Raw genomic sequence first — 13,494 nt, forward strand, 5'->3', positions numbered from 1 at the left:
GCTTCATAATGATAGCTAAGGAGATAAACAGTTGAAGAGCTGCTAGGGTACAGAACAAAGCATGATAAAATGTGTTTCTCTTCAACCATTGTCCATGTCTTATACTAAAGACAAGCTCTGGATTTAGGTCTGTGCTGCACAGTTCTACAACATCTACCCATTTACCACACCATCTTTGATCTATTAAAGTTCAGATTAGGTGGATGTCCTTTGTCTGGTTGATGTGCCCAGAATAACTGAAGCTTCCTTCTTCATTACTAAGGACACACAACCATTTGATAAGAACATCATTTCTGTCAGTAAGCAAGAATGGTCTCTGGACTTCTGTTTCTGTACTTTGACTACTTCTTCACTGTCTTTCAGCAAACTGTTCCAATGGCACTGTCCTGCCCAAACAGGAATATAGTTTCTAAGTTTTCAGGTGCTTTTCATTTAGCTGTGTGAAAGACTTGATAGTAGGATCCAGAAGGCCTAGCTTCCCTGAGGGCATTGTGCCATACTCAGCCTGGATGATGCAGAGTCTACGCTACTGTTCTTAAAAAGTCTGAATTGGTTCTGTGTGTCTCACTTAAGCAGGGCTCTGACTGGAAATCCTTGCTGGTGCTGCTCTTCTTTGAGACAGTTCTTGTCCTCCTTAGTTCCTTTCTTCTGCTGAGCACCTTGTACGCCTTCATGTGATGGTTCATTAATGTCATCTTGTGGCTGCTTTACATAGGCTAGGTAGAAATTCCCAGTTTCCAGGGCTTTTAGCTTTGCACTCGAGCTCTGACAACTTCAAAGTCCTTTTCATCACTTTCAGTATAGACATCTATCTGCAAAGCCCTTCTAAGTTCTATCAGGTCTTGGATGACCCTTCTTTCCTTCTAGCATCTCCTTGAACTTGGCAGGTCTCTGCAGCTCTCATGTTTCAAAGTCAGGTTTTTGCCACAGAACATGAGATTGGGATGTGACATGGTATTTGCTTCAGGAGAACTGCAATACTGAGGTACTGCGCTTGTCCATTTGTTATTTGTGCTTGTCATCGTGTTTCCTTTGACGATGTCGAGTTCAGCTTAAGCTTCGTATTGTACAGGTAGACTGTGAAATCTGACAACACAGAGCAGTTGTTTGCCTCAGATGTCTCTGACTATACCAGACTTGCCTAAAACATCCTCAGTGATGGTCTTGTTCCTTTTGATTGACATTGATCACTTATGTCTATTTTTTTTCCAGTGTTGCTTAGCCTTTCTTTGACTTGATCTTAGAACCTTTTGATTTCTTACTAATCTTTTGTAGGAGCATTGCTTTGAACAAGACACATGACTAAAGGACAGACCTGTGAAGCAAGATGTAGTAATCGTCAAGTGTTTTAGCTGATGACTATTCTTCTGGTTCTATCATTCAAGAGCATGGTGACATTTCTTTCATGTTGCTTGATGCTGTTTCTTGATGATGGCATCTGATATCTTCTTTACCTGTCCACCTGACAATTGCTTAAAATGTCATTCTGGTGCTGCTAACTTACTCATCAGCAAGGCCATGCTACCCATCTGCCAAAATGACCTTATATTCTGAGCTCCAGTAGTTACAGATCCCTTTGAAATCATCACAAGATTTTTTACTCTTCAACATTCTTCTTTGTATTTGATACCAGCCTACTAGCTATGTTATCAAATCATGGGGATGATACCGAGACAGGTCAATGGCATTCTCTAATAGGCCTTTGTGTATGCTGCTGTTCATTTTGCTGAGGAGTTTGGTCTGAAAAACACTCATGTAGTGATAACTCCATTAGACTGTACTGCTTCTCACCTCATTTTTATAAGCTTAGTTCTGTGATCATGCAGAGTATGAGAGTGGCATCTAAGGTACTCATGGTTTCTGATGAGTTCAGCCTATAAAAATACCCTGGGGAAATAATGGTATTATTCAAATTCTGCAGGACTTAACTGTGAAATATGCAAAGAGCATGCTATGCATCATGTTAAAGAAAAAAGTTTAAATATAGGCTTATATGTATTTTGGCCAAAAAAAGCTATGCTGAAAAATAGCAACAAGAAAGAGGTATATTGAAGAAAAGTCAGCATCATTAGAAAGAAAACAGTTCGGGAGAAAAAAGCCATTTAATTTCACTGGTGTGGTTTTGGTATGTGTAGTATCATGTAGGATCTGTCCAATCTAAAAAAGAAAATTATCTTTATTTGTTTTAGTATAGATCAGATAGGGGCTAAAGGAAGCACTTACTTGGACTATGAAAAAAAAAAAAATCTGGTAATTAATTAGGTTAGATGCTTAGCCGTCCTTAAGTGAATGAGGGACAACATAAGTCACCAGTCAGAAACTCAGTGACAAAGTGATTAAGAATAATTCCGTCATTTGCCCTGGTGTATTTAAAGCTTAAAACTGATGAAGTTGCAGAAGGCTCCATACTAGGACATTGTTGAGAATCCATATGAACTGCCTGGAAATTATGAGAAAATAAAGCTTGTAGAAAACAACAAAAAAGTATGTTATTCAAATTCAACATTAAACAATGTGTAAGCTTGGAAGAACCTAAGAAAACAATTTTTTGAGCAGTGCATTGATAAATTTAACTCTGAGTTAATAAATGCAAAGGGAACTTTTCCGTAGTGTAAAAGCTTTAATAGATATTTTAGTGTTGTGGGTTGCCTAGTATTACTTCTTTCTGTTACGATTTTTTATAGCATTCCATTCATAACTATTTTAAATAATAATTGCTTGGCAAAACTGAAACTTCAGTTTCTGTTGAGTGCTTCCATTAATCAGACTTTGAATCACAGAAAAGGGATTTTAAACTAGCTTTAAAAGAAAACTATTGTGCTTACGGTGAATAGTCTGTGGAATTAGTTCTTTATCTGAATTTTAGGACATCTTTAGTCATCAGCGTTGCACTGTGCTGTGAGATGGGTAGCAAGGCTCTGGATGAATGAGATACCACATTTTAGTAAAATTATTTCTTTGATTTTTATTTCTCCCCCTTTGCCCCGAGAGGGCAAAAAGTGTAGCTGAGTTTAAATACAGTTTAAATATATTTACATCTTGAATGCAGCCCACTCAGATTAGCCATGAGGCACTTATATTTAACTGAAATTCAGTTTTGCTGTGAAGCTCTGCATTACTGGCAAAGTCAGTACTTTGTTCTTCATGTTTTTTTCCAGTCTAGTGCTTGAGGAAGTTTCTCACATTATGCAGTAGGGGTATAGCAGGAAAGAAGAGGCAAAGTTCTTCAAACTGAATAGCTAACCACTTTATGGCATGATTGCCTGTGCATACTTTAAAGTTATTTCTAAGAGCAACATTTGAAACAAAAATGGTCATACAATAGAAGAAACCCAGGTACATGAGTGGAACTACACTTGTACTTAGCAGGATCATGTCTTCAGAAATTCATTGCAGGAGTCCTTGACTGTCCGAACACCCACAAGATGTTTTTTCAGCAGAGACTCACAAAATCTTCAAGACCTCTGGAGATAATCTAGTCCAGCCTCCCTGTTTACAGCAGTATCAGCTAAAGTGGGTTGCTCAGGGCCCATGTTAAGTCAGATTTTAAATATCTCCATGGGTGGAGACTCCACAACTCTCTGGGCTACCAGTTCCAGCATTCAAACATCCTTAAAGTTTTTTTCTTAATTTTAAGCAAGATTTTGTATATTCTGTTTTTTGCCTTTTGCCTTGTCTTCACTGGACACCACTGAGAAGAGTCTGGCTCAGTCTTGTTTACTTCTTCCTATCGGGTATTTATACATGTTGATATTATACCCTGAGCCTTCTCTTCTGGAGACTTAAGCCTCTCCTTGCTTGACAGGTGCTTAAATCAGCTTCATAGACTTCCAATGAAATCACTCATGTGTGTTTGCATCTTTCTTGTGCTGGGAAGCTGTCCTGGTTTTGGCTGAGTTAGGGTTAATTTTCTTTTTAGTAGCTGGTACAGTGCTGTGTTTTGGATTTAGTATGAGAACAATGTTGATAACATACTGATGTTTTCAGTTGTTGCTAAGTAATGTTAACATTAAGTCAAGGAGGTTTCAGTTTCTCAGGCCCTGCCAGCAAAAAAACTGGAGGGGCACAAGAAATTGGGAGGGGACACAGCCAGGACAGCTAACCTGAACTAGCCCAAGGGACATTCCATACCATAGAATGTCATGCTCAGTATATAAAGCTGGGGGAAGAAGAAGGAAGGGGGACACATTCAGAGTTACTGCATTTGTCTTCCCAAGTAACCATTACACGTGATGGATCCCTGCTTTCCTGGCAATGGCCAAACAGCTGCCTGCCCATGGGAAGTGGTGAATGAATTCCTCATTTTGCTTTGCTTGTGTGTGTGGGGGGTTTGCTTTACTTATTGAACTACCTTTATCTCAACCCATGAGTTTTCTCACTTTTCTGATTCTTTCCCCCCATCCTGATGCATGGGGAGCGAGTGGCAGCTCTGTGGTGCTTAGTTGCCAGCTGGGGTTAAGCCATGACAGTTGCCCAGAACTGGACCTAGCACTGCAGTGCTCAGTAGAAGTGTCTAACCAGTGGTCTCACCAGTGCTCAGTAGAAGTGAAGGATCACCTCCCTTGATCAGCTGGCAATGCTCTGCCAGGCAATGTAACCCAGGATGCTGTTAGCCTTCTTTTGCCGCAGGGGCATGTTGCTGATTCGTATTCAGCTTCTTGTCCACCCAGGTCTATTTCTGCAAAGCTGTTCTTCAGTTGGTCGGTCAGCAGCAGTTGGTCAGCCTGTACTGCAAGGGGTTATTCTTCCTCAGTTTCCCTTTGCTGAACTTCATGTTCCTGTCAGCTGGTTTCTCCAGCCTGTCAGGGTCTCTGTGGCAGCAGAACCATCTAGTCTATTAACTACACATTCTTGTTTTATATTGTCTGCAAGCCTGCTCTGTCCCATCATTCAGGTCATTAATGAAGATGTTAAACAGTATTGACCTCAATGTCAAGCCCAGGGGTACACCACTAGTGACTGGCTTCCAGCTGGACTTCACGCCAACAATATACTGAGTCCAGCAGATCAGACGGTTTTCTATCCACCTCACTGTCCACTTACCTAGTCTGCATTTCATCGGTTTGTCTTTGACAGTGTTATGGGAGGCAGTGTCAAAAGCTCTGCAAAAGTCAAGGTAAACAATATCCACTGCTTTTCCATCATACACTGAGCCAGTCATCTAACTGTAAAAAGCTACGGGGTTGAGCAAGCAAGGTCTCCCTGTTATAAATTCATGCTGGCTACTCCCAATCACTTTCATATCCTTAATATGTCTAGAAATGGTGTCCATTAGAAAGCCATTTGTTTCATCACTCTCCCAGTTGTCAAGTTGAGGCAAACAGGCCTGAAGTTCCCTCAATCCTCCTTCTTGCCCTTCTTGAAGGTGGTACTGGTGCTGACATTTGTTTTCTTCCAGTCCTTGGGAACCTCCCGCAGTTGCCATTACCTTTAAAAATAGTGGTTTCACAGTGACAGAAGCAACTCTCTCTGCTCTTATGAGTGCATCCAGTCTGGTCCCATGGATTTGTACGTCCACTTTGCTTATATGCTACCTAACCTGATCCTCCCCTACCAAGGGTAAGTCTTCATCACTCCAGACTGTCCCACCGGCCTCAAGGGCCTGGGATTCATGAGGACCAGTGTTGCAAAGAAGGCACTGAGTACCTCCTAGAGTCCCTTGAATCCCTTGGAGAATTCAAGTTGTGTTTTACTGATCAGCCCTGGAACCAATGTGTCTTTGTTCACTGTTGTGGTGGGTGCCAGAAATTGATTAAATGATCAGTTTTGTATATTTGAGAGTGGGGGTTATTTTCTCACCTAACACATTTTCATCCTAAGGAGTTTATCTCAGAAGGTTCTGGAAAGGACACAGACATTGTCATAATTGCACAGCAGTTGGCTCTTGCTGTGTGTCCATATGGCAGTCTGTTCGGTCCAGAGTTCTGTCCCCCGTATTGCACGAGACTGGGCTCTTTGGAGGAAAGAATGAGAAACCAAAACCGATCATTCCCTACCCAGCCATTAGTCCTGCAGTATAAAACATAGAGCCCATCAAATTCAGGTAATTAACTATGAATATTCTTGTTAGATAGGATTAACTTTTTGTTAGATAATTCTTTAAAAATTCTTCCCAGTTTCTTGGTTTCAATTGTATCGAGCAACAATGACTTCCAATATACTGTTTCCTTTGTATTCCTTGTATACCCAATACTTTTTTAGTTTCATTAACTGTATTCTTGGGTTTTGTACAATGTAAATAAGACCATCTTATTCACATTTTCGTATTCCATTCATTATTTCTCTTTTGTGCTGCATTTTCTGTGTTTTTTCTGAATTAAGTCATGCCCTTCTCTCTTCGTATATCAGTCATTTCATGTCCCTGATCACTTCTAGTCATCTGTCTCTGCCCATTTTATTTATAAATACTGTTATTAATCCTGTCATATTTAATAAGGAAACATACTGATTCTACAAATTGATTAAATCTTTAATTATTTTTCTGTGTGGGTATATGCATCCTCCACATTCCTACAATGTGGAATATTTATGTAAGAGAGTGAGTTATAATTGCAATTTTTAATGAAAAGCATTTAAAATGTTCTTTATGGGCACATTAATCCTTCATGTATCTAAACTACTTCTAGCTGCCTACTGATGCAGGAAAAGCACGTCTGTTGCTTGGTTTATAAGGTGCTTTTTAAAAATGATTTTATGTTTTTTTAAGTGTGGGAAAAGCAGAAGATAGAAAACTGGGATTTAAATTAGAGGGAAGCCTCATACTTGGGAAATCTTGAAATCAAGTGGACATGTGCTTTGTCGTTTTAGAAAATTACGTTGCAGTTGTTACAGTTCTGACAGTAGCATAGTATTTCATAATGAGTGCTCGGAGTAGTATTTTTGGTTGTTGAATACCTGGCTATGCCTGTATTTTACTATAGTGGAGAACTAAGGGAAAAGATACTGTTACACTTACTAAAAAATACTTATTTTCTGTTGCAGTGCAAGACCTGCTCAGAGCCAAAACAAATAACCAGCTCCTCAGCAATCTATAACAACCCCAACCTAATCAAACCAATTCCAGTGAAGCCTAGTGAAAATCAGCATCAACGAGTATCTCAGCAAAGCAAGGTAAAATGTTTTGCGTGTTTTCTGACTAGTGCTGCTGTGATTGAGTAACTGTGTAGGAATATTTGAGTCGGAAGGTCAGTGCAAGAATTGGTGGTGGAACCACTGTAAGGAATGATTTTAAATGCAAAACTAATCTGTTGTATAAAAAGCTCCACAACCCCCACCATATGATGTGGGAGCATTTAAATTACAGGCCTACTATCCTGATGCAACAAAGAAATACTTCTCTCTCAAATTTCAGATGTTGCTTTGGTTGCAAGCTGGTCTAGTCAATTACTGCACCACAGTTTTTGTGTCCCTTTTTTAAGGTGAATTGAGTTAATCTAAATAAAGAAATGTCTCTTGATATATTTTCAAGCTAAATCACGCTGCAAAATCCTAAAAGCTGAATTCATCTGTGACAGGGAGATGCACAATAAGTGGCCCTACTTCATACGTGGGGAGATTTCTCTTACTAACATTGTACTGATGACTGAAAGGGAAGATGCTTTTTCTTGGTATTTAAAGTGAAGCCATGGCTATCTCAGATTCACTGTTCCCACATTAGCAGCTTGAGAACTGTCTTCTTGCCCTTCCTATGTGACAAAACTATTAAAAATCCTCTTGGGAGAAAAGAGCATAGCAGTTTTCTCAGCTTTTCTTTGAATACTGCTGGCTTAATATTGTTGCCACTTAATGTAACTTATGCGTGAGGAAGCTACGTTTACTTTTTTCTTTTGTCCCCTCACAGAACGTGGATCCTGAACCACAGCACTTGTCTTTGACAGCACTGTTTGGAAAACAAGAAAAGCCGGATGTCTCAGAACCACTTAATAAGCAGCATCAAGAGAATCTTCCTGTTAGGCAGGGTGTGGTACGTTCCCTATCCTATGAAGAACCCAGCAGGCATTCACCCTCTGCCGAGAAACAACTTTGCCCCGCCATTCAGAAGCTTATGGTGCGTGGGACAGACCTTCATCCACTTGCTGAGTTTCCTGAGAACCGACTCTGTGAAAATGGCAATATCCACCCTGTGGGTGAGACTTTCACTGGACTCTTCCAACCTGTGACTTCTCATGGTATTGCAACATCTCATGTAGTTCAGGATACTGCTGGCGCTCAGAGCTTATTACAGAAGTTACAGAGTCAGTCAGGGTCAGTGACTAAAATGGACCCCAGCGCAACAGGATCTGTGAACTCGACAGCTTCAGTGTTCAGCAGGACTCCTGCTGCTGTTGGAGCACCAGCAGCAACAGTAAATAATATGAGCCAGCCACCTTTGGTATATTTCAATGGTTCCCTACCAAGCCAGACTTTAGATTCTCAGACACTTGGTAAGGAACAATCCAAACTTCCTAGACAGCCACTTTCTCTCTCGGGCAATCAAGCAGCCAATTCTGGGGTGATTTCACCTCAAGAGTTACTGAAAAAACTCCACATAGTGCAACAAGAACAACAGTTACATGTATCCAGCAGACCAACCTTGGCAGCTAAGTTTCCGGTTGTTACTCAGAATACCAGTCCGCTGAAACCACTGGATTCCTGGATAGAAAAGGCACCAGGTACAGAAAAACAGAGCGCTCTCTTTCAGGTAAATGGGAAACCTCAACATTTAAAATAAATAAAAATATAGCAATCTTTTGAACTTGGTGTTTTGTAAGGTTACTCTGTGTTTAATTTTGTCCAGTATATTCTTGTTACTCTCTTACTACATGTTGCACGTCATTCATTCTGCAGGTGGTGATTTAACAACATCAAGTAAGTTCTAATTTACCAAGCTGTGATACTGTAAATACTGAAGACTGTATCACTTGCACATCAGTAATGACCACAAATACTGCAGTCTTGGGGTTTTTCTGGAGGCACTTTGAAAAGTCATGTAGTTTTCAGTTGCCATACTTGGTCTCAGGCTGTTGGGTATAATTGCTGGTTACAGAGTGTAATATGTTGGGTTTAATAATTTTTCTCACAAAACTAGTTGTAGCTTTCTTTGTGCAGGTATGCATCCCTTTGTATGCCAGTTGTTGAAGGTTCTTAAAAGGTCACTTATTTTCAAACAGCAGTTTTTTAAAGTATTTGTGTATCAGTGAATTAACTATCTTGTACCATAGCTACTACTTCTAGCTATTCATTAGCAATTTTTTTATTTGCTATGTATTATTCTGAAAAAAGGACTTGTGCCAAAAAAACCCAAACCCCTTAATTCTGATGATGATAACCCTAAAAGTCAGACTGTACCTTATAAAATTCAGGAGATGTCAAGAGACCAGAGACTGTGTCTCTGGTGGCTGCTGTTTTCTGTTCTTTGGAAAAGCTTCACATGTAATTACAAAATGCCCCATCCTGGACAACTAGTGTCTTTGTTCACAACTTTATTTTCTGTAGGATCTTCTACATCTGAATGTCTTTAAATGTCTTGTTTGGGATGCATCTAAGCCCCTTTTAACATCCTTTATTATGGACAGACTGTCCACAAGACTTGTGTTGTATGGGAGTCTGACCTTGTGCTGGAGTCTAGAAGTTATTTATCCAAATGAAAAAGCATTAGCTTTTTATTGTAAAGTTCAAAAGCTGCTTTTCTTTTGCAACTTCTTAAAAACCTGAATGAAAGACTACAGAATACTTCAGCATGCTCCAAGAATCCTCCTTATTCTAAAAAGTTATCCTACATGTGAAGAGGCCAAAACAGTCATTTAATACTAAGGGCCACATCTGTGACTAAAACTGTGACAGGTCAAGATTTCTAATTCCATGAGAGAGGTCACAAGAAGATTAATTTGATACAGCAAATAACCATCATTATTTTTACTCTTTTAATTAAAGCAGCATGACTTTGAACGTGTGTGAAAGTTTTTGGGGGATTAGTCACTGAAATTATTCAGGATCAGTTGCTTACAGATGGTGCTCTGACTTTCCAGTGGAGTGCTAATGAATAAAAAGAGGATCCAGAGTCACAAAATTTACTTCTGTTTTCACTGGGAATGGAACTCGCCTGTTATAAATGAAAGGAATTATCTGATTCACTGGTACATGCACCAATAGTGTGGAGGCATAAAACATTCCTACTTTGAAGGTGGAAGTGAAACGAGACAGGGGCCAGGCTATACATTGTTAAGTCAGCATCCATAAATAAAAAATGGCAAGTATGCTGATATATTTTCAGATTAAAAATACATATAGATGCTGATATGGCTAATGACTTAGTGTCTGAGTTTATCTGAAAAAAATTATGCCAGCATTAGTTGCACTATGGAATGGGAATTACTGAGGTCTGACATAATGCAATTTCAGTAATTTTACTGCTTGAGTACAAACAGAACAATAGCTGGTGAGAAGAGAAGAATCTTCACTGTAATAAGTCTCATTCGCTGCATTCACTGTGATTATTGCTGCAAGTTTGCTTTAAAAGAAAAAAAAAAAAAAAAAGCAGGAGACTCTGAGTCTCACTTTGCATGGCCATGAGCAGACCAGGTAGATTGAGACTGCCTGGGAGCGGCTTCAGGGACTGACACAGCCACAGCTGCTATCAAAACAGTATTCGATGCAGTTCTTCTGACACATTTAGTATTGCTTATGAGGTTTAATACATAGACTAACAATTATAACAAAAGTATGACTAATTGTTGTTTAGGAGACCTAAAAGCTCTGCAGTCTGTGAGGAATGGCCTCTTTTCACATGCAGCAGATTGCCAAAAAAGAAAAAAAAAAGGGGGGGGGGGGGGAGGCAGAAAATGAATAATCAAGCCTGTATTCCTGTAGAATGCCATGAATTAGCCACACGAAATATGGCTACTTTGGGGGGGGGGGGGGGGGGGGGGGGGAGGGAAAATAAAAATTTGAAACAACTTTTAAAACCGATGTTGATCTTTTTATAATACCATCCTTGCTGTAGACCAGAGGCTTTAAGAGCTGCGGTGCCTGCAGACAGACATTCGAGTGAAATTGCATTGGCACTAATATATTTGCACATGCTCATGCAAAATTGATCAAAGCAGATTCTGACATATGCAGCAAAATGTTTGTTCTTGTAATTATTTATCTTTTGATACTGCATCTTCAATTCAGCATAGAGAGAAAGAAAATTCTAAAAAGTCTGACAGGAGTAGAGAGGTATCTGGACAGTGTCCGTTGTTGAAAAGATCATATTAAAGGAACACCCTAAATCCATCAGCAGCACTAAGAAAATGAAAGCAACAATCTTTTCCACAATTGACACATTACAAGTCCAAGTTTAAATTGGCTTCTGCTGCATCTCCATATGGTGTAAAAGAACTGTGATCTCCCACATGGAAAGGAAGAGACCAGTTACAAAGAAAAAAAGGGGGGTGGGGGTGGGGGGGGGAGAGGATCAAAAAAGCAAAAGCTGAAGAATAATACTCGGAAGCATTCGGTCTGGTCTGGTGCCAGCCCTATTCTGTGAAGTATTCCTTATGCTGACAGTGAGTAACGTGTGCTTAAGGTGCAATAAAAAAGCATTAATCTGCAGTGGGCTTTTAGGCATATGCTTAGTATTAGGCATGACTTACCCTGATTATAGATACATGCATGCTTAAGTGTTTATGTTAATCAGAATTATGGTTTTAAAAGTGCTTACAATAACCTTGACACAAATTTGTCTTTTCTTTGGAAGGCCATGTATCTTGCCTCCCATTTTTCTCATTTCTTAGAGCATTTTCCATCAATAACGTATTTTGTACGTAGTGTTACGTCTTCTGCATATGTGCATGGTACCTAGTATGAGCATCACACCATTACCTCTCAATTGTCCTGACTGCAGTTTCTGCATGAGATTGTAAAAATGCACAAGAGGAATGCAGATAGGTACATTAAATTTGTTTTGAAAAGTAATTTAAGATTCTGTAGTTAAACAACATTTAAAAATGCTGAATTAAACTTGAAAGATAAAGTAATGTTAGCATTGTAGCCAGCTTTTTTAAAGTTCCTGAACAATTCTTAGTTTAAATGTGCTCAGTTTTGAGTAATGCCATGAAAAACAGAGGCCCACAGCACTCACCGGGTGCTGATGTTCCAGAGGAGCACTTGATGCATGTGGGATTCTGCATGCGTAGGAAGCAAGAATGGCTGCCAGTTTGCATTACAGAAGATCCAGTGCATTCCTTAGTTCATGGTGTTATGTGAATTTGCCAGCTATCATGTTCTTTAGCTGCCAGCAGCCACACAGAATATCAAACAGATATCTTGGTGAGCATTTGTGCTGCAGAGAAGGAATACTATATGCTGCAACAATTATTTTGCACATTTTTCCTTGTGTTCTTTCTTCGTTGCTGCACCACTGACGGTAGACTCCTACTCTGTTACTAGTGACTCAGAGATTTAAGTGTTGACCTGATAAAGCTGAAGGTAGTTCAGTACAGGCTGGATGAACAAGCAACTCAGATTAGATTCTGTGGAAAAGAAGTTGATTAACAGAATTTTGGAAGGGCTTGTTATGTCTGCTGAGAAATTACTCAAAGCTAAAAGATTTCCCCAAAGGCTATTAATGTCCCTGCAGAGCATTTTTAGTGCTTTCAGCAAAAGCATGGTGTTATAGGAATTGCACTAGTAATGCCAAGATCAGCATCCCATTTTCTGGTGAGTGTTAGTTGTCCCAGTGACTGAAGGTGATCGAGCTAAATCTAAAATGAAATCTGCCTGTATGTTTTTTTAAAAAAATGTTGTTTATGTAAAAGTTTGTTAAATGGCAGAAGCTTTGAGCATGAGCTGTTAGCAAAAAATACATTTTCATGTTTGCCTACAGAAACAAATGCTATGCACTGAAAAAAATGATACATATATTTTCTACTCTTCTGACACATTCATTTTGCAGTAACCTGTATATATTAGCTGTGTCACCAGTAGATGGCAATATTGCTTATTCCATATAGTTCCCATATGCTTGGCAAGTCCTACCAAAAAGCTGTGTCTGTCCAGGGAAAACAAATAATTTTTTGTATGTCTTTTAAACCACAACATGTCTACGTGTTTGACAGTAGTAACTGTATATTATTAGGAGCACAGTTTGTCTCAGGTTTTGTTTATTTTCCTTGGACTCTAGAGAGAAATGTCTTTTGATTTTGAAGGACGTGTCATCTAGGTCTTTGACCTAGTCTGTCATAGATTCAGCTACATTAGTGAGACCGTTTATCTCTTCCAGCTGCTCACCACCATCCCTTTGGTGGAGGTTCCAGCTCTTGGAGGAGCAGTTTGTATATGCATTTTTAAAATCACATTAGGAAGAATCATCTCGTTTAAGCTAACCCTGCCAGTTTTCCTTGAGGTAGAGAAGGAGTTACTTCATCTGCATGGATGAATAGAGCAGAAGCATTGTACTAAGTGTGTGGAGCTGGTCAGTCTTCCACAGACAGGAAAACAACCTTTTCACTTACAGGAGAACATCTGTGCACA

At 39.5% G+C, this 13,494-nt stretch overlaps 1 protein-coding gene across 1 annotated transcript in view; it reads left to right on the forward strand.

The window, feature by feature from the left end:
- Nucleotides 1-13,494, forward strand: part of DCP1B (decapping mRNA 1B) — a 47,298-nt gene that overhangs the window by 29,120 nt on the left and 4,684 nt on the right. The window contains exons 6-7 of the mRNA XM_055711045.1: nt 6,982-7,110; nt 7,841-8,680. Of these exons, the coding sequence (XP_055567020.1) occupies nt 6,982-7,110; nt 7,841-8,680 (969 nt within the window). The remainder of the gene's footprint in view (nt 1-6,981; nt 7,111-7,840; nt 8,681-13,494) is intronic.

Source organism: Falco cherrug, chromosome 5 (assembly GCF_023634085.1).
Source record: "Falco cherrug isolate bFalChe1 chromosome 5, bFalChe1.pri, whole genome shotgun sequence".
Lineage (NCBI taxonomy): Eukaryota > Metazoa > Chordata > Aves > Falconiformes > Falconidae > Falco > Falco cherrug.